General features: G+C 40.7%; 1 protein-coding gene across 16 annotated transcripts in view; it reads right to left on the minus strand.

The window, feature by feature from the left end:
• Positions 1–22583: 22583 nt before the first annotated feature.
• The window catches only part of EYA4 (EYA transcriptional coactivator and phosphatase 4), a 143843-nt gene continuing 139378 nt past the window's right edge, over positions 22584–27048 (minus strand). For all 16 annotated transcript variants that reach the window (XM_074537788.1, XM_074537791.1, XM_074537792.1 and 13 more), the window contains one exon: positions 22584–26542. In XM_074537788.1, the coding sequence (XP_074393889.1) occupies positions 26462–26542 (81 nt within the window). In that variant the 3' untranslated portion in view covers positions 22584–26461. The remainder of the gene's footprint in view (positions 26543–27048) is intronic.

The raw sequence follows: 27048 nt of genomic DNA on the forward strand, positions 1-27048 counted from the left end.
GCTACTCGGCCAGCAAGTATTTGGGGTGGAGGCAGAGGACACCTCACCATAAAGCCCCCACAGGCAAGATGAAATGCTAGCAGGGAGCCTGGGCTTCTGTCCATTCTCACAGCTTCCCTGGCTGGAGCAGGGCCAGCCTTTCCAACCTCTGCCTACCTTCTTCAGTCCAATCCCATGGCACTTTCTCTTTGTTCAGTGCTGTGCTGCAGCCTTGAGATAATGGAGAGGTTGCCAGAGAGAACAGGGCCAGCTCAGGGCCTGCTTTGTTGTTCTCCAGCACCAAAATTTCACTGCCCATGGTCCTTCCAACACACTGATGTCCAAGAGGGCCATGTTGTCCAATGGCAGGGTGTCAGGACTTAACTGCAGGTTGCTTTTGGACTTCTGAGGCTCCTGCTCACCACCTGGTCATCAGCAAAGTCTGGCCTAATCTGAGCCCCTCAGTGATGTCCTCACCTCCAAGATCCCAGTCAATGTAGAAAATGCTCTTGCCCCCAAAAGAGATGAACACGAGCATGTCAAAAATATCACATCTATGCAAGCAGGCATGCAGGTATGTAAGGATATGCATAAGCTTCCTCTTTGAGAGCTGTGCTGGGGATGGAAAAGTTTGCAGGCCCTGCAATGGAGCAGTGCCGTCAGGCGAGAGAAAAATAGAAAAGTACAGCAGCTGCAAATCCTCATACAACATCTCACTTAAAATGTCATGTGTGCTACTTGGTTTAAATTGTCACCCCTCCAGCAACCACAAACAATGCAGAAACAGCAGATGTGTTTTCTATTTAGAATTAAACAGTTTATTTCAACCACTGTCATTGTTACAGAGGGAAAATAAATAAATATCCATGTTAATGTAAACTTCAAAAGGTACTTTCTGGCATGAATGGCTATTCTGAATCCAGATTTCACTGAGAAAACTAGGATTTGACCATAGATTTATATTTAATTTTTTTTATTATTTTTCTAATAGGGATGCTGGCAGCTCAGCACGTAGTAAAACTTAGACTGGTCAAAAAGATTTTTTGGCCAGATATAGCATCCAATAAGTCATGTCATTTGGACTTAATGGTCCAGAAAATTTAAGTAAACATCATAAATGTCTTTTGTTATTAAACTTTCCATTGAAACATTTTGTTTAACTCTTTCTTAATGGAGAGTAAAGATGACATTTGGGGCATATATTTACCCACATGATAATCTGAGAGTCACCGCATTGAAATGAAAAGATTGGCCATATTCTCAACCTAGTTAAGCACTCAGCAATTAAAATGATAGCTGGTGTGAGCATGTTTTCCAGAGAAGTTAAACTAATGATGAATTTGATCTTTAGAGGTCAAGGTCAATTTAGTGTACAACTCTTAGTTTTATAGTTCTATCCCTACTTTGTAGGGGCAAGAAGCATCTGAAGCAAGAGTGACCATATGAATATTATTACATCCTTTTTTGTTTTTAAGAGGAGACACTCTTTGTAAGGGCTGTTGCTGAGTAATGTGGTTGGGATAGGCGTTAGGAAAATACAGTCGTTTTGTACAAAAAGCAAAAGTACAGTTTCATTTAATCATCAATGCCCTCTTACATCAATGCTTACATTTAAGACACAAAAACAAAGCAGAACTCTGTCTAGTTGTGAATATATTTTGTCTAAATGAAGCTTGATTTGTTTCCACAGCCCAAGGAAGGTTCCAAAGCTGAGTATCACTGTGTTCCTCTGTGTGTGACATGGCCTTCACCAATACCTTTCTTGTGTTTGATTTGCAGCCAATATTTTAGGACCTCACCAGCCAGCTTGTTTCCAGATTTTATATTTTCACAAAGAGTTTTTTGTCTTTAGGCAACCAGAACCACAAATGTTGCTGCTACTCCTCCTGACTGAAACAGGCAATAGAGGGGCACGTGTGACCAGCAGTCAGCTGCAAAGCTTTAACTTCTAGTAGTAGATTCGCTTCTCACTTCTCTGAGCAATTGCCCCTAAAATTGAGATTAAATTGCCTCCCTTTATTACTTGAATATACTGGTCAATAGAATTTCTGTGTATGAGGTACAAACACTTTATTTTCTCATCTGCCTCTGTTAGCTATCCTGAGGAGAGGTAACATGCATGTAGGCAAGGGCAGAGCTGATTTCAAGGAAGCACTCTTCTGATCTCATCACTGCTCACTGAAGTTAAATCCGCAAAAATTAGTGAAATCTCTTGGAATTAAAACATCAAGGCTTGGCTGTGCTTTGGGCATCTCTGTTAGTGATTTTCTGTCAACCCAGCCAATTTGTCTGTCTTAACTCCTTTTCTGGTTTATGTGACCTGAATATAGATCAGAAAGAGTTTTCTGAACATGATATTGCACCTGAACAGTTCTACTGAAGCAAAAGATCTGGATCAAGATTCCTGAATAATCCATGGGTAGACAATTTCAATGTGCAATAACAATATCTAAGGGAGGAATTACACAGAAAAAGGTAATATTTAGTTTCTGCCTTGCATTTCTACCAAGCTAATTTTCAAGTGTAAATGATCCCACAGAGATTACGTATTTACCCAGAGGACGAAATACACGCCTTTATTTTAAGACTGAACAGCACAATTGAAGAAACGTAATAAAAATGGAATGGACACAAATCTGTTACTAAATGGAACTGAGGAGCTTAATTAAGTGCATCACTGAACAACAAAGGCCTTTGGTTCTTAACACCACCTTAACTGTTCATACTCATAAGCATCCATAAAATCTTCTAGCAGTTGGATTGTATGTTTGCACAGATATCCGTTTGTTTCTATATTAATATTATTCTGCCTTCCAGCATTTACTGGGCTAAAGTTTGAGTGAAGGCTTGTGGGGAAAATTATAGTTAAAGAGGCAATGTATTTTTTATATGCTTCTGCACAATTTAAAATTGATTTGCAGCAGCCCAGACACTTGAGCAGATAAATCTGAAGCCAGTATAATTTTCTTATTGTTTGCTTTTCTTTTCATTAATCCTTATATGAGATCATTTTAGCTCTTCACTCTTTAGGGATCTTGAGGTCAGACCAAGGAAGCTTCCAAAGCAATATGAAGTTCATACTAAAACAATTCTATCAGACAGCAAAGCCAAATGCTAATGTTATCTACATGTCAGAGAATATGGATAAGTTCTTACAGCATTTCTTTGGCAAAATGGATTTGCTTCCTTACTGCGGAAGTCATGCTATTGCTATTAGTCTCAACAGAAACAAAACCAGATTCTGACTCAACTGTTTCTCTTTCATAAAGGGAAAAAAAAAGACTTTTAAGAGCTAGAGAATAAGGAAATACAAATATCTGATTTGGTTCTTTTCCTCTTTGTGAGCTGCCTGGGAAAACAGATTATTTGCTGAGACTATTTTATTTTCTTAGCTTGTTTGCTACATTGAATTATGCAATTATTTATGTCTTTTCTAGAGATACTTTGGCATATTTAACTGTGCAACAACATTTATTCTAATAGAGATCGTGCCAAAGTTTGGCTGTCTTGATTCAATGAATAATTCTGAGACTCCTGTTTCCAAGGTCAGCACAATTCATTATGCTGTACTTGACTATTCTGCGATATCAAATAAAACATTTAATATTGCTTTTACATCCTTTTCTCAGTTAACATGGATGGTGGCAAATTTGTTCAGCAGAAAAAAAATCATGACTGTAAAATTGGCCAGTCTCAAGTTTATTCAGGTTTTTTTTTGGTGTATGTAATAAAGCAAACTAATTGGTAGTAGGTCTGTAGCTTCAGACTTACTGATCTTCTGTCTCAATACAGGGTGCTTGCCTCCATGCAGGTCAATCATACTTTGTTGAAATCATGCCAAGTAGATAAAGGTATCTGTGAGGCAGACTTAAGGGGTAAGACAACTTTATTCAATGTAATCTTTTTTTTCATTTTATTTTAATAACTTTATCAATATTTTAAGACAGATATAAGTATTAGGATTCCCCAAGCGCCTTCTTCAAAGTGTGTTTCTCTGCGATGAGTGACTGTCTTAAAATAAGGGCAAGAACTGCTTTCAGCACTGCAGTGTTTTTTCTCAGGAATCAGAGGATGAAACCTTTGCTTTCCACCTGGGAAGACAGGATCTTCACCCTCACACCAATACTGAAATAACTGCTTAAAATTCTGGTTTCCTCAGAATCCTGAACTTGGAATCTTGACTCATCTTGCAGCCTCTTTCCTAATTTCAGCCTTCTGTATCTTCCTTTTAGGGACTGTAAGCATCCCTTCCTGGCAGGGCTGACAACAGCCATCACACCCCTCACTTGCTTCTCATATCAAGAGGAACTCTGCTCAAGAATAGAAATTTCCCTTACATTGAAATGGGTGCCCAGACAAGGCAGAGAGAGTAGAGCCCTATGCACCTCCTAGGAATGAGGCAGGATAGCAGGTCACAACTTATACTGAATATCTACTACCTCCTCTTAAAAAAAAACAAAGAACATGATTTGGTTCTGATTTCTTTTATAGACAATTTTAAGTCAATTTAACCAGACATCTTAAGATATCTTTTTCTTCAGCTGATGAGGGGAAACAAAAGTTTCATGATCATTTCTGTCTAACCACATGCTCCTGTCACAATAAAATATCGGCTTTGCAATGGAGGAAAATGCCCCTTGTGAGACAAGAGAAGACAAAGTTAAAGGAGATGAAAGTAGGAATAAGGAAGAAAGAATGAAAAGACTTCAGTGGTTAACATTTTAAAAATATTCAGTGTAGGAGGTGAAAACAAGGGACGATGCCTATGATGATGGCATTTGTCATCCTATAAATAAGGTTATGAAATGGTTTTGTTATCAAATGATCAAATTAATTAGACCCTAGTGTAACACAGTGATACTTTTGGGATGGTTGTATCCTGTGATTATGGCAGGTCAGGGTCATTAAGAACCCCAAGGCAACACCTATATTTTCCTGAGTTTCTTTTACTAATGGGCAAACTCTATTAAGACTGCTTAAACTGAAAATAAAAGAATTTTTGTCAAGACTGAACTATTGCATCTTTCAAAATAAGGCTTAGCGATGCTCCAATGTCTTTCAAAATATGAATAGAAAGGGAAGGAAGTTCTAGGTGTGAACAGTATAAAAAAAGCTGCCTCAGACAGATCTCAGTCAAGAAAGAAGAATTGCCCTCTCAGTCTGGCTTTCTGGTAGCTGCTGTGGGTAATTGGCATTTTTTTTGACATTAACTTCTTGTAGTTTGCTCTAGGCCTTTTTCATTGATTTGTTGTACCCAAGCTTTTCAGTTATATAGATATATATGTAAGTACTGCAGCAGGAGAATTCTGTTTTACTCAGCTTACTCCATGGTCTGACTGAGCTTTGTTTCTCAGCATCTGGCAAGCCATCATCACTCCAGGAAACATTAGCAACACCCACATCAGTCATGACAGATTAGGCACAGTGTTAGGATGGTGTTCATTGTGTCTCGTTTTTCAGGAAGGTTGGCCTCAAAATGAGCTTAGAAATACATGCAATTAATGAGTATGGCAACATAGTGAAACATTTAGACTGGCTGGCCTGACTGGAATTTTTTCCTTAATGAAATTAATATTTTGGTTTTTGTTGCCATTTTCACCCATTCCATTCAGACTATGACCATGTCACTTATTGTATTTTTGATTGGCATTGTGCAACATGTTAACTGTGGGGTCACAGGTATCTCTGAACCAAGTCAAAGTAGGCAGTGACTTCTTTTGGACATTATCCTGGTATGAAAAATGCTATCCTTGCTATTAGCATAAAGATGCTCTCATCAGAGCTAGTAAAATCTTGAAAGAGTGAAAGAAGTGTTAATTCCCAACTTGATACCTCTTCAGCTTTAAGATAGAGCGCTCTGTCTGGGGTGAAAGGCCTGCTCAATGTCATGGCTTCAGAGCTTACTGGAACCTGTTTAGCTTTTTAAAAGCTCAGGGAAAAATACTGTTTCATTGCTAAGTAGACTACTGAGGGACACAAAAATGATAAGATGAACCTCTGACTTGGAAGACTGATCTCCCACACATCAATTAATTTCCATATGTTATTTTTCATTTCACTGTTTCTTTATATACATAATGTTGAACACTAAGTAGAATCATTATTTAAAAACGAAGTAAACCAATTACATTTTGTACTTTGCACAGAGTTATTTGTGCAAGAAAGACTTCTTATTTCTTTGTGCATATGAAATACAAATAACCTTTCCATCTGGGTAAAACAGTCAGGGACAAGAGATCCTTGAGTTGGCATGTAAAACGAAAAGGAAGGGGAGAGAAGCCAGAGGAAGTAGTCCGGTATTGTTTAGTCACAGCAGCAGCAGCCATCCCACAGGAAGCATCTCTAGCCAAATGGGAGAGGGGTGGTCCCCTTTCCAATGCTCTGACCCTTGCAGTGCTGCAGACCTGTCTGCAAGGTGTTGGAGCCAAGGAATATGCTGCTCAGGAAAGCCTGAGACATTGGAGCAAAGGAGTGAATGGCAAAATGCGACTGCATTTGCACGGGGCAGCGAAATCTGGCAGGCTTGGTGCTGTCTTGGAGTGGACTGACACGATGCAGATGGGCAGTAAGCAAACAGCTTCCAAATGCCTGATCTCAGCCAGCACTGCAAATTTCACTGCTCCTTTAGTTCACGAGGACTTCTTCATTGCAGCCTTCCTTCTGATTCACTCAGATACCATATGCCAATCAAACAAAGAATCTCTGCTTGTTGCTTACTAACACAGCCCATGCTAGACAAAACAGTCAGCCAGATACAGATGTGTGCTCCCAACAAAACTAGACCATGGGCTTTGCCCCACACTCAGGAGGAGGATTCTTCAGTAATGTAATAGGGACAAACTAAATCTGTGTTTGGTTTTTAAAAAGAAAGCAAAATTATGCAGATGTAGAATTTTGTGAGACCAGATGGATTATATCTGGAAGTGTTTATCATTTTCAATGTTCTGTAGCCAGATGTTGATGCACAGGCATTGCTGGTTGCAGCCATAGGAAGCTGTGTTAGAAGGACACTCTCTAACCTTTGTTAAGAAATTACAATGTTTTGATCCGGTTAAGATCAACTATTAGTACAACCGCTGCTGTAAACTGTTAAAAAAATAGGAAACAGATGCACAATAGAAAGAAAGCTATCAGCCAGAGCATTCCTGATATTTTCATAAAATGTAAACTTAAATACTTTGTGTCCTTTAATGAACTGCTATAGAACAACTTTAGTAGTCAAAACATTTCACGGGATTACACAAATGCAATTTGTCATTTATTAATATTTCCACATAAGTGATATCCCCGGAGAAAGGGGCACAGAGGTGGCACATGCCAGGTGATAAATGTAAAGTGTTTCTGTGGCTAGAACTCTACACAGATCTGATACTGGTAAGACTGATGACATTTTGATTGTAGGAAAGCAGCAGCTTTTATCCCTCAAATAGACTGTGCCTGTGTTTGCGGGGCAAGGAGCAGCCATATCTACATTATGTGGCAACATCTACAAATGATAACAAGTGTATATTAATTGATCATGTTTGCAGGAAGGATGACTGAAGTAGTGCTCAGAAATTGCAAATAGAGTAGAGATTTTTCTGTGGAAGCCCACACTGCTGCTGCATTGAAGAATTAACTCTGCTTTTCAATTATTTTTTTTTTCACTTGTTGCACAACTGAGTGATCTGGTCCTGCTTCATTTTCCTAGCTGAGAATGGTGATGAGTGGCAGGCCTATGCTATTGCAATGTCTGCTGTCCTCCTCAGAGCTGTGACTTCTGTGTCAGAGGAAGAATGGAGATGGATGAAGATCCTGAAGTAAGAAAATCATCTGAGTTCCCCAGGTCTTCCATTCTTTCTGTAAAACGGGGATTATAAAGCTGTTTATCTCCTGCTTATTTTTCAATTTAATAAAAACAAATAACGATAATTATTTTCTAGATGTTTTGAAATTTAGTCTAGTCAAACTAGAATTCTTTCCTTCAAACCACTTCATGCAGATAGACTTGATACTTTGAGCAAATTGAACAGCTGGGGAAAACACAAGCAAGTTAAAAACGGAAAAAAATGGAAAAAGAATGGAAGGTATTTCTTAATGTGTTCTGGAAACCAAGTCAGAAGGATCCCTAGTTACAGCAGAGCTCTTTTGCAAAACATTTCTGCAGAGACATTCAAATTGCTGCCTGTCTTGCCCATTATCTTGCATAGCTCTTGGAGCAAAGCAGTGAATCACAAACTGTGATTGCATTTACACAGGGTAGCAGTCCTGCAGGCTTGGTGCTGCCTTTGAGAGGACTGACGCTGTTTTGCCCATGCTCTTGCAGACTGGGAAACAGCTGCAGGCAATGGGGTGGACAAGGCAATCTGATCTACATAGTACCCCTAGGTTTCCTTCATCGTCTGAATGGCTCAGGGAGAAAGGTAAACTCAACAATCATAGGTATGACTGCACGCGGTATAAAGTGATTTCAGATAGATTTAGAATAAATACCAGTAGAGGGAAGTTCAGAATAAGATGATTTGTTCTCTTTCTTGGCACATAGGCTCGGTTACCACACTCCTGGGTAATTTGCATCTTAGGTAAGTAGTCCCAAGGTAATTCAAGCCACCATCCCACAGCATAACCGTGGAAGGGACTGACCATCCATGTATCATACACTTAATGGAGGGGGTCTCACAACCACTCCCTTGTTGTGAATAGTCCCAGTTGATTCACATTTTAAAAATGCTGTTCCTCAAACAGAGTAGAAGTAGTTTGTTAAAAACATCAGACTCAATTGCTGCCCAACAAAAATAACACTCTCCAAGCTCTCCACCCCATTTAGCATGGTCTCCAATGTTTATCAAATGAATTCAGCACAACCACAAACTGTTTTTTTTTTCTTTGTCTTTTTCCCAGATTAAATGTGATTTGCACATGGAGCTAAGGGAGGGGATACCTCCTTTGCATATATTTTAGCAACCAAATAGTTTAGTCTTTTGTTCACAAACAAGCTGCTGCTTCTCTTCTCCCTGTCTTTGCTTTTGGAGGCTATCCCACATCTCAGCTCATGCTAACCAGAGCTATATTACATCTGGCACTGTCCCTGTGATTGCTCAGGCAGCTGGAACAAGTTAGATTGCATTGTTTCCTATGACTTCCCCTTGCATATCAGTTGCCATTACTCCATCCCTGCTGGAGCACTTTTCCATGTATGTTCTCTCCTTCTGTTCTATGCAAACTGCCAGAACTTTTCACAGTTTCTTCATTTCCACTGTGAAGCACAGAGAAGACCAAACACCCAAAAGCAGATGCTAAGGAAAATGTAGCATAGGCTTCTAACCAAAGCAATACAGATTGCAACTAATGCTGCTGTCCTACTGTATTTCCATGTTCAAGAAGTTCCCTGCACTTCTCTTCCCTGAGGGAGGACAACATGAGATGCTTTTCAATCATTCTTTTTTTTTTTTTTTAGTTTACAATTCTGGACACTTCCAGTGGCCTAAACCCCAGGTCATGTAAAACAGCAGTGATGTTAGCAGAAAGGTTTTGGCAGGCAATACTTTGCAAGGGGAAGCTCTGTGAGACTGTTACATACACAAAGTGCTCATTCTCTTGAGAGTGCTGATATGAAGCTGTATCCATGTAACTCCAGCCTGGGTAAGCCATCTTCTCTGTCCTCCTGGAGAGCTGGAATGAATCAGACACGGATTAATTTCCATGATAAGACACAGTCACCAATTCATATTTCTCTTGTGCTGTCATTTACATTTTTCTCCTTTCCAGCCAGGTGTGGCTGCAGGTCAGAGACTGAGCCTGTGCCCGGGTGAGCTTTGCAGCTGGTACTGCCATAGTTCAAGTTATTGTTTCTCTGTGACAATGCCACTGTCTAAAAGCCATTTCATCACTCCAAATCACATCTCTGGACTATCCTTCATGCCACATGTTGTTTTCTCCTAGTTGCCCTATGAGCTGTGTGTTGAAATTTATATTTTCTAATTGCAATCATGTATGGTTACAAAAGAAAGAAGGCATTGCATTTGACATAGCATGGGTAATGTGGAAGACATATACATTTTTATATAAAGTGCAGATACAGTCTAGCCATTAATTTCTGGTCCAGCTCTGGATTACTATTGTTTATTTGTTAAGTGCCAACTATGTGCTCAGAGCTGTGGAAGACTCAAAATGAAGACAATCCCAGCCTTAAAAACTTGGATCTTACATTCTCCAAAAGTCAAAAGAGGGTTTAGATCAGGTGTTCCAGTTCAGGCTCATCCTCATTATGAAGTGGTGCTGAAAAAATCCAGATGCTTAATAAAGAATTGCTGCATTTTCTTGTAAAAATGTAACATTTATTGTAAATGACTACTTCTTCTAATGAATATTTTGGAAGTGACGTTCATATAGAGAAACTAGAAAGTGCAATAAATTGCATAGGGGTTGCCTGATGTTTCTGGAGACTAAAAAGAATGGAAACTCTTGGCCAAGATGATGAAAAACTTCCAGACAAACAGGGGAGTGAGTGCCGACATGGTGTAATCTTAGGCATCCATTAAGGACTTTAGGCTATATTATCTGGGTAAGTGCTGGACAGACATGGAGTGAGGTACCAGAGCCTGTTACAGCAAATGAGTGTTAAAACTGTGAGAACAGCAAAACTCCTATGTTGATATACACTGGTATGAACTGAGGATGCTTCTTTTTCTAGCCATTCTTCCTGGGGGAAATAATATCCATGAGAAGAGTGACCTACCTGTTCTTGAAGTGGGTAGGTGGAGGGCAGAGGAAGGTCAGGAAGGAAGGGGTTAACTTTCTGGTGGGTATGGCTGGGTTAGCACTCAGTTCTTTGTCCGAAGCACATCAATCCTGTGTACTGCATTGCTCATGTGTGAGATGAAATACTGAGCCATAGAAAAGTGGCACAAAACGTGTTTGTGTATGTGCGTAGCTTTTACCTTCCCCTAAACCTGCACCTCTGTTCCTATGGGACTGTGGGCCTCAAACACCTTGCATTTAACATGGACAACACTCACAGTAGTTGACAGGAGGTACACACTTTTCACATGTGTAACCTTCTTTAACTAGAAGCAAAGCCCTAGGCATTCTAGCCTTAAACAATTTAGTCCTCATTACTACTCCCATGACAAATAAATCCAACTAACACAATCTAAAGCCCAGGGAAAGTTCCAATTGATTATCAGATCTTTCAAATCAAACTATCACCAACTAGAGAAATATTTAAAATTTTTAAAATAATTATTAATTTTAAAAAGCTTTTTTTTTTTCCTTATGTCAGGGCAGAAAGCAAACACCTGTTCTTAGTAATTTTATTCCATGTTTGGGTGAACATTTTGTTGATATTATTTTTCCTTCTGTATTCTCTTTTCTCCTCATCTCCACAACTGGTCACCTCTGATGTTGCATTAACATAACTCTGTGTGGAAAAATCACATTCCACTGCAGATGTCTCTAGCCTGAAGCAGGGTGAGTGACACACCTGTGTACTGGACCTACTGCGTTGTTTAGCACAATAATAAATGAGTGGATGTGATTTGTTCAAGGAATGTGTACAATTACAGGCAAATACTGTAAACCATTGCAAAGCCTTTCCACCGGGATAGATCCTCCTGTCTTTACTCAGACAATATTCCCACCATTTTCCTGTCTAAACACAACCTTATTTGCAGTTCAGGTTTATCGTAGGCAGTCGGGAGGGAGAGGAAAAGGAGAGAGGTGTTTGCTAGGGTCTGTACGCTGGGAAGCGGCTCTAAGTGGAGCTAAAGAGTGGAATGACCCCTGGTGCTTTTGCTGGGAATTGCTGCCCTTAGGTTAGGACGGAGCTGCATTTCCAGCGGCGTCCCGCAGACGGTCCCGTGCGCTGGAGCAGCGATGGGCACAGCGGCTGAACGCTTTTCCTTCCCCAGCTCTGTCTCCCACGCTCGGCTTGCCTCAGGGGGAATGCTATTTGTAATAGCTGAACCTAAAGGTGCATGAATTTCTGCTGATTTCCAGCACATTTTAGTGTCTTTTTGGAGTGTAAAATCACGCTGTTGCTTCCTTCAAGTGCATTCTCCTTCGGGAAGGTGGAACAGGTGCAGTGGGAAGGTGGGCAGGGCACACTCAATTTACTGATTCCTGCCTACCCTGCTGTTAATGACGGTGCCAGGAATGGCCTGTGACAACCGCTCAGTTCCCAGCTCCAGGCACGTCTCCGTGCCTCCCCGGCTCCCGCTGCACTCGGGCTTTTCCCGCTGTGCCGCCTCCGTCTCGCTTCCCTCGCTCCAGCACCGCTCCCATGCCGGGGCCCGGAGCGGGGCTCCTGCTGCCGCCTGCGGACGGCTCTGCGAACCCGCCCTGGAACAGAGCATGAGCCAGCCCCGGGTCCCCAGGCAGCTCATCCCGCGCAGCTTTCCCCGCAGCATCCCCGGGGAGGCGGGATCGGGACGCTCCATCAGCCGGCCCCGGGAGATGGCAGTGTCTCCCCGCCGGCAGCAGCCGGAGCCGGCACGGCTGCGGCAACGCGAACCCAGCCACGGCGAGCGATCGTCTGGTTCTGCCCCGGAACACCCTCAGCTCCGCGTCTGCACAACCCCTTCTAGGTAAGGAAGGAGAAACTCGATGTCTGGAGGCTGGGGAGCAGCAGTGGGACCAGCCTGTGGCATCAGGTGAGCCGTGGCGATCCGCCTGCGCTTTGCCGGGCAATGGAGCATCTCTCCCGCTTCTCCAGCGTCAGACTGCCTGCATACCCCGTGCCGCTCCCTGCTCCTCACACTTCGGGAATTGGACCTACACAGGCCACAAAGCAGGCTGAAATTACTCTGTGCTGGTGACACAGAGGAAAGAAAAGCTGCCTCAAAGCAGCACTATCTGCTTGGGATCCACCCATACGGAAAAAAAAAAAAAAAATAGACTGCAAACATTCATGGGCTTCACTATTCCAGGCAAGAAAATCACATTGCTGTTTGCCTGCCACCCATGATGGTTCATCTCTGCTACCAGGGGCGGGGTGACAGGAGAAATAATTCATGTTTTTCTGGGGGGGTTCAGTGTGAAGCGGATGGATAAGGGAGGCTGGCATTGTCCATCTCGGCACTAGCCCATGGCTGGAGAAGACAACTGCTTTCAACATCACACAAGTTCAGAAACCAGCACCCCTAGTACTCGTCTCATACCTCAAGGGCTGCTACAAAAAAATTACTGTAGGGATGTCAAGCCCTGATCTGTACCAACCCCTAGCCCTGTCCCAACTCCACTCGTTGCTTTTCCCATCCCAGTTTCATCCCCATAGCTCTTTGTGCACCTGATTCAATTTGGCAATAAGAAGGGGCCACATTTCCCAAACTCCTCTCCTCCATTAACTGGTCCCATTCACATCTCCTTCCCTGCACACCCTCAAGGGTGAAAAGTGGGGACTCACCGGGTGAAAATGAGTGGGTCCCTGGTTTATATTTTCTTGAAGAATGATAACAACAACAGGTTTTTGAAAAGATTTTTCCTTCCTTCCTGAAATAGGTTTCAAAGGCAAGAAATTAATCTCTGGATTTGTCTTCTTTTATCACGTCCTTTACTCCTCTGAAACATCTCTGGACTCTTAGTTGGTCAGAGCATGGTCCTGATAATGCCAAGGTTGTAGGTTTGATCCTTGTGTGGGCCATCAACTGAAGAGCTTGACTCAGTGATCCTTCTGGGTCCCTCCCCACTCAGAATATTCTGTGATTCCACAGATAGTCCAAGTCACCTCTGAGAAACAAAATTGGCATTTTTCTGACTGATAACAGTAAAGTTCCTATCTGAGGTTACTAGTCTGCCCAGAAAGTGAGTGTGTGCATTACTCTGTGCTTTCACTATTATTTGTTTGATGTCTGAGCAGGCAAAGCATTTAATAAAATTCTGTGCTGGAGCAACATGATAATAAGATCAATTCTCCTTCCAAAACAAAAAGTTATAATCTGTTTTCCATTTGTGTCAATGTGTTTGTTTTAGAGACTGCACAGTGGTGAGGCCAGACGATCTAGGGACTTATAAAACATTTATCCAAAACTTTTATGGATGTCTTCTGTCAAGACATTTGCTTAATCATTTTATATTATTTGTCAAGAAATTTGCTTTATACTACAAGTACAAATTTTATTCACCATTTCAGAACACCTAGGTATCTGCTACTACCAATAATTTTCAGTCAGCTTCCAGAATAAAATGGAAAGTGGAAAAATGTAGGAACAACTGTGAATTTTGTAAAGTAACCCCAGAAGTGTTGCTATTGAAACACTGCAGCTGACATTGGTTGCAGCGACGTGTATTTGGTTTTCCACCAATTTTACCAAAATGATGAGCCACAAAGGCTTCAAGAAGTCACTATAGCTAGAAACCTTTGGAGAAGAAGGCATTCAGTACTATCCTATTTTTCAGGAAACACCTCAGTATATCTGTCCTCCCATCTCTCTTCAGCCCAACAGATGCTCTTGATCAATTGAACTGAAGTTTGCTGAAAGATGCACTAGCACTGGCAAAGTCCTTTGGAGACCATCAACTGCTGTGAATAATGCTATGAATAAGCTTATTTAAATGGCTGAGGTCCAAGGAATTTGAGAATATCAAATACCTATGAGATTGTCCTGCCAGCTCTATTTCACATGTTTCTTCTAGGATGAATCAATACAGAGAAAATTTGTGACCGCAAACAGGTGCATAAAAACAGGCAGGGCCACAGCTTCTTAAGGTTGCTGAGAATCTGTTTTGCACAAAGTCTCTCTGCAGGAAGAGCATGGGAATGCTTGCTCTTTTTCTTAAGCCAGGGAGAGTGCAGGAACATTTTGCAGATAGCTGAATTACCCGCTCTCAGTATGCTATGACCTCAGTAGAAAGGAAACTCATTCATGGAAAACACTGCGTTTTAATCTTGGCTTCTTGAAAATCCGGTCCTGGCTCCAGGGAGATTATGGAATGTCTCCTGGCATTGTCTCTGTGGCCAACTCATTGCCTTGTTAAGCACAGGGTGCTAAAGTTGCAGAGATCCCAATCTGTCCGTCTATCTCTGCCTGTTCTAATGCTGAGAGCTGGAAAAGCCACACACACTGCACTGCAAACTCTTTGGAGCACTCTCCCGCCATCTCTGAAGGCTCTCTTCTGTAGGCAGCAACAGGTCTGGTCTGGTTTGCTGATAAATTATGCAATTTGTCTGAGACACAAATTTGGCTTACAGTGGAAGCATTTGCCTGGCCGAGAGGCATACTGTATCAACAAATGCACTTACTGGATTGTCTGCCATCCCTGAAGTCATCGTCTTGCAGCCGAGGCCAAATGTTACAGTGCACGTCTTCCTCATCCCTCAAACAAATCACAAGACTGCTTACACAACTCTGAGAAACTTTCACTGTAGACAGCATGCTGTAGAGTTGACACTTGGGTAATGTTACACATGCGTAATCTCAGTTTATTGGATGACCAGCAGCTTTAGAGATAGCAATTCCAGGAGGTTTTCTCAAGTAACTCTCAGACACTTGCTACCTCTCATTTAATGGGTCAAGCAGCACAATCTTCTTTCCAAATGGCCTCCAAAACATTATTGCCACATTCTAGGGTGACGTCTGAGTAGTCCTAGAGGCGTACTAATCCTGAGACTAAATGGATCTTTACTTGCTTGCCAAGCCCCATGCAGCCACACACTCACTCCCCCCAGCTGGACTGGGAAGACAATCAGAAGGGTTAAAGCTGGAGAACTCATGGAATCAGACAAAGACTGGATAATAGGATAAGCAAAAGCCATTCACACAAGCAAAGCAAAACAAAGCATCAATTCTCTGCTTCCCATGGGCAGGCAGGTGTTTGGCCATCTCCAGGAGAGCAGGGCCCCATCACCTGCAATGGTTACTGGGGAAGACACACTCCATCACTCCAAATGTCCCTCCTTCCTCCTTCTTCTCCTAACGTTATATACTGAGCATGATGTGATATGGTCTGGAATATCCCTGTGGTCAGTTTGAGTCCCCTGTCCCGGCTGTGTCTACTCCCAATTTCCCATATATCCCCAGCCCCCTTGCCAGCTTGGCAGTACAAAAGGAGAAAGAAAAGGCCCTGGCTCTGTGTGGGCCCTGCTCAGCAATAGCAAAAACATCTCTGTATTATTAACCCTGTATTCAGCACAAATCCAAAACACAGCCCCATATCTGCTACTGAGAAAAAAAAATTACCCCAACCAAAGCCAGCACATCTCTTGACCAGTAAACTTGCTGAATCTTTTTGAAAAGATCATTCTTTGGCATCCCTCAATCTCAGACTGCAAGTGCCATCATAAGAAAGCTGAAAATCTGTCTAAATACCTGGACTCAATGTTCTGTGTTGACTGGAAGCAGCTAGCACACTCATCAATAGAATGAAATGTTTAACATTGGTTTTAAAACAATAATCCTGAAATAATACAAATATTTGATTATAATTAAGATAATTTTTAATGCACAATAGTTACAAAGCAGACTAGCAAGTGCATTAGGAACTAGTCTGAAAATTAATTCTAAAAATGCTGCATAAACAGAGATACTCCATCAGGAAATGTTGAGAAAGGGTGAAATATCTAAATGGTTATTTCCTCTATCCTAGGCATCTTTGCTGAATGCACAGCTATACACCACAGAATATTCAAGAAAATTAATCACATGAAAGGTGGGAGTAGGAAGAAGGGACCAGGAAAAATGTACTGCCATTGCCAAGTACAATTACCCTTTTCTGACATGCTGTTTGATACAAGTAGACAGTCTAGATATCCTGGATGGTTGGTCTAATCAGATCTGACATGGACAATTGCAGGGGAGAGAGGTTTATCTGAAGAAATGATTGCAAGCAGGCAAGTGGAGAGTAACCTTTCCCACAGCTTTGGAACCACTATTTGTGCTCCAAGCATCTGCTTACATCTGTAGAAAATAAGGCAGTTGTCTTTCCTTTGGTCAGCCTTATTACACTGAAAAAAGAAGCCAAACACAAGTGATGGTATGTGGGTTTTCCAAACCAGGCATTAGTGCTACAGAGCACTAAGCTGCTGTGAAAGGGGAAGTAGCTGATCAACCATGGAATTGTGAGCTGGACCATGAGAAAAGCTCTGCACTGGGGAGTAATCTATGTGCTGAAAACCACTGAGGAACTCTGGATTAAGTACAAAGGCGGAGAAACAGGAAAGAAACATATCAGCCAGGATTACATTAGAGAGTCTGCTGTGTTATTCAGTTTGATTTTCCCAACAAAGCAAATATCAACATGTTTGTTTTGTATTTTATTGCTCTGATAAATCCAACATTGTGACAAGAGTTCTGGCTTCTTCTATTCATTATGCTATCCTGAAATCCACAATGACAAAAACTCTGAAGACACCACCCCTCCGGATGACAGAACATCATGGAGACAGATTGTCACTTTACTGCTGTGAGAGTCAAGAAAGACTTCCAGTTACAAGGCTGGGAGTATAATGTGATGATTTATCAGGACAATATTTTTCTTGTAATGCATCCCAATATTGAAATCCATGGTTACCAGAGATAAAGAGGTTCACCCTCTTTTAATTCAGAAATATGCCAAAACAATGTCATCCACTTCTTTATGCACCTCATCTTATTAAAACCATTTAAAAGGAACTGTTGTCCCAGAGCCCAGTGGCTGCTTTCTATAGCCAGATGTTTTGTTCTGTGGTGTTATTGTATCACCACAGAGGTCACTGCTATTGCATCACTGCAGAGAGCACTACCACAGAGTCTACATAGCAGAGGCAAGATTCCTTTACTAATCCCAGCGGTCAATTTGAGCGCTGAGTGTCTGTAGATTCGCATACTTGAATGAAGGACCTGCTGGCTCTGATATCTACAGGTGCAAGAAAATATATTTAAACTCACAACTACCACTGGAATTACAGGGAAGATTGAAAATCAGTGAAGATAGCCAGCTGAAGAAAGTAAGGAACCACATGTTCTCCAGATATTTTCCAGCATAAAACCATGCAGTAGTGTCTGATTGTTGTTCAACAGGGGTGGGGACAAAAGAAAGCTACCATTTAAAGATTTATATGCTCTACCCTCCTCTATGGAAGTGCTTGAAATAGTTAAAAATTCAGTATCTCCTTCTGCTTATATGTAAGGAGTGTTATTTCCTCTTAAAATCCAGAACCCTTTCATTACAGACTTACACAAATCTCTGCACACGGAGCAGAATAGAAAATTTCATCAAGGATTAATGAAGTCTCATGGGGCACTGGCCAGAGAATAATAGATATAGGATTTATCAACAGCTAAGGACAAAGAATTGAGATTCCAGGTGTATGATTCATATCCTGCCATGATGTGTCAACAAAAATCACTTAGTGCCTCAGTTACCTGAATGTTAGAACAAAGTAACAGCATCTTTCCGCTCAATAGGGAAGTTGGGAACTGCTCCTGTCTCCCCTAAAGCTCTCAGTGCTAGAGCATTGGGCTTGCTCAGTGCTAGAGCATTGCAGCTCCTGGTGGGGTGTAGTGGGACAAGTGGCATGAATGGGATTTACCTGAGAAGCAGAAGGGGGATGCAGCAGGATTACCCACCTGCCACTGGGTTTCCTATGCTCCATCCCCACTGCCACATGCCCAGGGAATGACTCTTTCCCTACATGTGTCCACTGCAGCAGTTGCCAGCAGCCAAGGGGGAGGCTGTGCAATATGTGATTTATGGTGAATTTGCACTTACTCTTGCATGGCACTGAAGCACACAGACTCCACAGCGTTTTGTGAGGAGATTGCTGGGTGATGAATAGGCTGAGAAAGGCCAGGCAAACAGTATTATTGTAACACCACATAAATATGGGGTTTTTTCCTTTAACACTAAAACACCTGATTTCCATTAGCATTGTAAACACGTCACTTTATTAGGTCTGGGAGAGCTGATGAATTTAAAGTAATTTTCAGCAAACAAGTGGCAGCCTCTCTACTTTTTAGATGGAGGTAAAGGAAAGAAATGTTCATCATGAAAACACTATGAAGCAACAAAAAGGACAGGAGAAAGCTGTTGTCTGCACTGAAGTTTATTATAGACAAGAGCCACCCAGGTGGTATTAGTGGAAAATTGTTAGAAAAAAGGGGAAAGACAGGACATAATCTCCTTTAAACTGTTGGGACAGTCTCAGTGTTTTGTAGATAATAAATTTAGCTTTCAGGAGGAAATTAAAATATGCTGCAGTTACTAGTTTTCAAGAATGAAAATGAATACATTAATTATGTACAATGTTACCATCTGCTAAATGAGGCAATTTTGGTCAGGGCTCGGCAATTTCTTTGCAGACACAAAGTTTAACCCAAGGCTTTTCAACCATAAAATTACTGCCCTGTAAAAGGACAGATAAATGTCTAAGCAAGTGCCTCATTACTGTCAGAGCAAAGATTTACTGTTTCATTTTACTGTTGTGTTTTCCTGGTTATTAGAGTGAAGGTTGAGTCAGCCTTTCAATTATAAGTAAACTTCCTTTGAGGAACTACAGTTGAACCATAGAAGAAAACTCACTTGTAAGCATTTAGGTAAGAGGAAAAACAAAAACACTGGCAAGTGCTTGGATGCCTGTTGGGGTGAGCAGTTCTTGGCCTCTTGAGGCCCCATATTAGCTGTTTCTTTTCCTCTGTGAATAGATGCCTCCCAGCTAGGATACCTGCTCCACCAAGAACCAACTTGGTTTAAGGAGGATACAGAAGCAACTCAGAATCAGCAAAGCCCTGGGAGCTGCACTCTTTGCTCCCTGGGGCCTACACCCAGACGTGAGGCTGCCTCTGGGGCCATTGCCTCTCCCCAGTGGGATGGTGGCAGGCAAGGTTGGAGTGGGCAAGGTGAGGGGCCAGGTGAGTGGAGTGAGTGCCTCCCTGAGAAGGGACCAGTGCAGAACTGGCTGCTTCCTCTTTCAACTGGTTATGGGGGTCAGGTGGCTACAGTGCATCTCTTTTGGCCACCAGGCAGTTCCATGTTGAACATTAATTACTGTGCTCCTCACCAAGACTATCCAGAGCTTGCAATAAATTCATTTTAGCTCCCAGTGAGTAAATGGAGAGGTTGGGCTTTGCTAATTACCCTCTCTCCATCAGCTGCCATGCATCAGTGGTCTGTGGTGATTATTCAGACTTGGACTGCATTGCATAAATCAGTGTGTATATGCCATTTGACCGGAACAGCCCTCCACACTTGGCTCCATTTTTCTCCCTCTCCCATTTTTTTTCCTCCCTGTTTTGTTTTGCTTTTAAACATGAGTGATCATGAAGCACAGCTCTCATTAAGGGTTTCTGGTTTGCATGAGCTGCAGAGGTATAACACATGCTCCAGTCATGGCTTGTACCACAAAACCAAACCAAACTAAAAACTTTGCATGTGAGAAAGATATTGAGTTTGCTCCATTATCGAGAAGGCTCACAATACTACACATTATCTCCTTATGCTTATTCTTTTTTTTTTTTTTTCTCTTATCTTTCCTCTTCCCCCCCCACCCCCTCCCCGATTTTAGAAACATTACTCTTCACAATTGGACCAAATTAGAACCATTTTGAGTCAAAAAAAGCTAAAACCCAAGACCCTCATCCAGATAAGTTGAAAGCACAGAATAGGGGCTTGATATGTCAGCTGAGAGCCACAGGCACCAGAGTCCTGCAATGGCTCAGACTGTTTTTCTGGCTGATGTGGTGGGCCCTTGATTCACTCTTTCTCTAAATAGGACTAGAAATGTTCCATTCATTGACATTGGTGTGTGCACTCCCAAAACACATTTTGGTTTCAATGAGTCAACAATTTCTAATATTTTCCAAATAGCTCCTGTTGTTTTTGGTTTTTTTTTATGTAGAAAAAGTGTGTGCTTCCTGGTGAAGGGCACAGTAGTGTAGTAGTGTAGGAAACATGAATCACTTTCCATTTGCCTCTCTGCTTCTCTGGGAGAATTATCCATTCTCCCAGACACTATGAGCAAGGCAGAAAAATGGAATCTAATAAAGCTCCAGTCTAGCCTGACTCCTTCATATAATTCCTATAAATCCTGTCCTTCATACCCCTCTGCTCTCATGCTTCATGTTCACTGAATTATGTGAATTTCTAATAGCCTAATTTCTAATATGTAAATTTCTAAAATGTTTAGATAGATATCTGATCTCCAAATTATCCACAAAATTTGAGAAACATTTTTTTTGTGTACCAAAGAAATTTCTTTGCTTGCCCACTTAAAAAATTGATTTCTGAAACTTTCTGGTGTTTTCTTCTTTTCTATCATTACTTCCCCACCTGAAAAACAAATTCTTCTAACTAATTTTTTTATTAGTTATTTCAAGTTAGATATTCAGTCCTTTGAAAATTAGACCTTGAAATTTGTAGAGAAACTAACATGGAAAAACAAACTCGTGATGTTTTGATTTTCTCAGAATTCCTTCTACTCCCTGCACTTTTGGAAAATCAAAAAATGTTCTCCAAAACTTATAAACATTTCCAAAATGGTTCAGAATCCATTATTTGTTTGAAAAAAAAAAAGAAAATTAATCAAACAAGTCAACCCTAAAGTGCGTTTTTCTGGAGGAGTTTTATAGGTAATAGATAATGATAAAGAATCATTTTTGCACCCAAATGAGGAAGAGTCCACCCATAAATGTTCTCAGTATGATATTTTTGCTTTAGTTCATCACTGTGAACATCATGTGCAGGGCACAATGATAGCCATTCGGAGCACTGAGTTTCTCAGCAATGAGAAATGAAGGTAATGTTGTGCTATCACCCAATTTCTGACTACCTTTTATCTCACTCTTCTCAAATGTTACTGAATGAATGGTTCTTCTCTGGAGTCACATGCAAACCCATTTGCGAGACATTGTGAAACTGTTTACTCTGGGTTTGTCTGCTCAGTAGATGAGATTTCTTTGTATTTTGTCCACTTGATTTTTGACAGATCTTCCTTTTTGTTCCTAAAACTGAGAAGGCAGCAGATGGACAGACGGAACAACTGTGTTTTAAGAGACATGCTTTAATCTAACCCCATGCAAAGAAGTCCACTACTTACAAGCTGCTTCTTGGGGCTGAATCACTGTGGCTACCAAGGTTCTGCCACTTTCCACATGGTTCCCAAGATTGCAATGTCACATCCAAATGTGCTGGCAATTCTGTGATCCCACTTTGGCCTCTGCTAGCAGACTGTGGAGGGACTGCCTCAAAATGAAATTCAGCAACTCACTAAAATAATAAAGTACTGCTCTCAGAAACATTTAGAGTTTCACGAGGGTGATCTTCAACTGGACAGGCCACTTGCTCCTCAGTAGCCCAGTCTGTCTCCTGAACAACCCACGACCATAAAGGTATTAGCATAACATTAGTGAGTGAATGACATGGGGATTTGAATGCACACCCTGCATGTCTACATCATCAAATTGTTTTTTCCTGTGTTTTGTCTCAAGGACACTGCAAGAGCTGCTAATTGTCTCTCAGGCTGCATGTGGAGCGAGGCACAACCCACAGGTGAGCCAGTGTCTACCAGACCCATACATGGGCTCAGGGCTTCTCTAGGCATGAGCGACAAGAGCAGCGTGGATGTCAGAGTCCCAGCTCACACTAGGCTCCTGTAAGAGACACTGCATCTTTCAACCACAAACCAAACAACTTACAACATTGTATAGTGCAGAAAATGACACTTCCATGTGTATTTATTGAGAAATTGTAAAGATGTACATAATTTTACAAGCTTTTAATTTTAATTTACATTTTTTCTTAAATTAGGTAGGCCCTAATAAACTATAATCTGCTAATACATGACAGAGACCCTTGGCTTCAAATCTCCAAAATGCTGCTATTGCTGGGGTTTTGGCTAATGTCACTTCAGCTCCTCTTCAGAGATACTAAATACCATATTCATTTACAGCATATGCCAGGTGTCAATCCTATAAAGCAGAGATGACTTGAACTGAAATCCTGGATCTAGATACAACTTCACTGCTAAAACCTATCGTGGGTCAAGCCTATATTCTCCACAAACTGTGCAGTTCTGATGGGATGCAAGATTTCATCTGCCCCAAGATGAAGAGTGCTTGTTTAGAGGACTTTGATTTGGCCTCATCTCCCTTGTCAATGCTTACACAGGAACACACTCTGCATCTGCTTCAGATGCAAACACTGCTGCTCACACTGGATTTGGATGGGAACAGATCTGGGAGCTAGCTGCTGCCTATATCTTTGTGCACCATATCCACAGGCATCTAAAAATATGTGTAACTTTTAGGTGTTTCTGCCCTCTTTTACTGAACTGCACAGAGTTATGTCTAAGATACTATCCCACGACTGTAATCACACAATATTTGTATTTTGCAAGCTGACCACTCAAATGCCTAATGAATATTCAGGTTCTGTATTGAGAACTGCTAGAGGCATTTATTCTGTTTCATTTGCCCAAAATACTTGCAAATGAGGCCTTGTGCACAATCTTGTTGAGGAGAGGCTGAAGGGAAGGTAGTTTCTGATTAATATGCTTCTGAATTAAAATGAAGTGACCAACCTTCAGTTTAATCTTCTTAGACCCATCTGGAACAGTCTGGTGTGACTGTTTCTGCCTTGGTTATTTTCTCCTCTGTATTGTTCATGCAGGAAAAGATATCAGACTAATTTCTCTCTACAAGACAGACATGTACTATACAATTTTATTTAAAGAAAAATAGCAAATTTTGCTTAGCAAGAGGGTATTAATTCTCTGAAATTTTGTTTTAGGGTTTTGGTATTGCAAAGGCTTATGAGCTACATCCTTGAATTTTCTTTGGATACATGTTTGTGTGGATTACTTGTTTTAACAATTAACTCCGGCTATGATGGCACACAGAACCTTGTCACACTCTGTAAAATTCCCTCCTTTTGCCTCCATCTCCTCTCTAGAAGTCCATATATTAATTGAGCCATATCTGCCACAGAAAGCTAAGCACAACTCCAAAGAAGGCACTGCAAACCTTTAATAAGAACCAACGGCTGTTGCTGGGCTACTTTTTGTTCTTTCATTTGATTAGGAAAAGAACATTGAAAACCTGAACAAATAACTTGAGAAATAATATTACTTCATGCATTTAAATAACAATATGACATGTCAAAAAAAAAAAAAAGAAGAGAAAAAAGCTAGTTAACCAAACAAATTTTTTTGTTTCATCACATCTTTTACATTGAGATTTTTATGTAATGCTGGAACTTGAGAATGGGTTAAAATTCTTTTGCATTCCAGTAGAAACACTTTTTTTCCCACCTGAAAAACTAAAAAAGCTGTACTACAGATTTTTATGACATGTATTTCCAGGTACTGAAAATATAAAGAAGGTATGCATAATTATTTCTGTTTTGGACACACAAATCTATCACCCAAATATCTACCTAGTCTATAGTGATATGTAGCGAGTCTCATGTGATGGCTTTAAACAGCCCAGTGATAAAAAATTATTGTTAATTTGTTGTGTGGTGACTTGGATATCCAATTCCAACACAGCAATGAAATCCATTTTTATGAATTTATAGAGGAGTTTCACCTTGGACTTGTAGCGGCTCTGGGTTAAAAACCTCAACAAAGTTTAAATGAGCAAAGTTACTGCCTGGTAGCTATGGCATATGATTGCTTCAGAGCACAAAGACAGAGGATTTTCACCTCAGTGCTGACTACTGTGCTCGTGCAGGCATCCTGGAGTTTGCCTTTAACATCTTCTCTTGCAAATACCTCTTCACACAGTCAGTGCACATTCAGCCTTAGGTGTCTCCACATACAGTGTTAAAATTTGAAAAAGTAGTTTCCACCTTCTGCTGTGAGAGATGAGCCACTTGCTGCTATTGCAGAGTGCTCAAGCTGCACATGGAACGTTAAGGGTCCTGTGTGCAATATGGATCTTGCTCATTTTCCATACGGCAGCATGTTCAAAACTTGCGAGGTAATTGTTGCTGTACAGACCATAACTTTCAATAGAAATTATGGAAGTTAAGGTGATATATTTCTCAATGTTTCTTCATGAAAATCACCTCCTTATCCTCTCTTCAGATGCCTGACATGCTATTGAAATTTGTGATACAAAAACATTTAGGGTTGTCCCTGTGTAATTGTGTTGAGCAATCAAAAATGGATGAGAAAAATCATGCTAACTCAAAACAAAATACACAAAAATGTGGAACAGAATGGAAAAGCTACCAAAGTGCTGTTTTCTTTACCAAAGTGGATTATTCTCCGGAAATGGCCAATGCCATCAAGCCAGCAATTTCAGCAGCTTGTGTTGATCCTGAATATGCTACATGTAGCATCATTTCCATATCTGACAAATAAGAGCTTCTTTAGTAATTTTTAATTCCTAATGAACTTGTGTTTTATTCCCCATCTGGGATTAACTCCACATTTTCACCTTCCAATAATGCCACCTGAACATTTTGTCTGCTGGGTGTAAATTTGCTCTGCTATACACAGCAGATGAACTCTCTGTATGGCATTCAGTGGAGTTGGTAATTAATGAATATGGCTCTTAGTTCTCTTGCTGGAGAATCAAGAAATGATGCTGAAGGTGTTAAACACTATTTCTCCTTTTACATTTCCAAGTAGCGGTCCCCAGTATCAACCTCCCAATATTTTCTTAAATTTCTCAAAAAATCAGTGGAATTATTCAGAATCCAAATAAAAACACAAACTTTCCTTTATTATTTTTTCTTACGGCAACAAATACTTAAATTCTTTGGTGCAGCCCTGCTCTTTGATTTCTTTGAATTTCAAATTTGGTCATGTCAAAAATTATCACAAAGGTTTTTTGTTTATCTACAGCGTTTTTAACCAAAATTACATTATAACACACAAACACAGTCTTCTCTTTAAGGCACAACACATCATATGCACATTCTGTTTGCCAAACTTATAAAAGAGACAATATTATATAACCCTTTCCCTCCCCTGCCCCCACCCCCCAAAAAAAGAAAGAAAAATTGCATCCACTTCCAAAATCAGCTGCTAATAAAGTCACAGTAAATTATTTTCATCAATAATTTACACAAATTACACGTCTAGACAGGATTGTCATTATACAGTCTGAGTGCATTCCAATTCAGATTTTTTGGGTTAGGTAGGCTAAAGTCTGGTTCAAACCTCAGTGCTGAGAATATATCCCATTTTGAGGAATGTTGTTGAACACCACCTTGTTGGCTGGAAAATGCGTTTTGGTGCTTTGCCAGTTCGAGTCCTTTGTTCACTCCTGTCAGGGCTCACTTGGTGTGTACCAGCAACCTCCACAGTTTCAATTCATTTAAAAACGTTGCATATATAAGACCATAGAGCTTTCTTATGTAGCACTAATGCTTTAACTCCATTCAGCAATCTGAATTCTTCAGTTTGGAATTTTTAATTCCAAATATTTCTTCCCTTCTTAAGACAATTCATATGTGTAAAGCCAGAGGCATTGAATCACACATAAAAATTCAGTGTACTTGAAATATGAATACATATATATATATACATATGTATGTATATATATATATATGTATATATATAAGGATCACCAGCTTTAGAACACAGTTACAAATACTCTAGTTCCAGTGCTTGATGGAGAGCCAAGAGGTCCGAATGACTGGATATCCTCCAGAAAGGCATGTTGTGCTGTGTTTGTTAGAGGAGGGAAAAGGTCAGGAAAGATGAACACTGTGACACAGGGAGGCACACAAGGATATGACACACAAGGACAGTTAGAGATTATCAGCTCCTATCTGACACCACTGTGTTTCTGGATTGATTTTTGCTGTTCAAGTACTGACAAAAGTCAGACCAAAACAGATTTGAGCTTAGCAGCTCAACTGAAGTTAAAATAATTAGATGATAGCCTTTCTTAATAATTTCTTTGGAAAATGCCTGTTACTCAGTAAGAGCTACTTGCTTGTTGTTAGCACGCAAGCCCGTACAAAGGAGCGTTAACAGGAAATCATTTGATGCTCCACTTATTTGACTGCAAAATACTGAATAATCATTTAAAGGACTATACCACTTCCATGAAAAGATGTTTCTCACTCAACACTTCAAAATAGAGCTGAATTAGATTTTTTTTTCCATCCAGGCAGAAAAAGAAATGTCTTTGGATAAGAAAATAACACATTTCTAGTTTAAGAAAA

This window comes from Zonotrichia albicollis, chromosome 3 (genome assembly GCF_047830755.1).
Source record: "Zonotrichia albicollis isolate bZonAlb1 chromosome 3, bZonAlb1.hap1, whole genome shotgun sequence".
Classification (NCBI taxonomy): domain Eukaryota; kingdom Metazoa; phylum Chordata; class Aves; order Passeriformes; family Passerellidae; genus Zonotrichia; species Zonotrichia albicollis.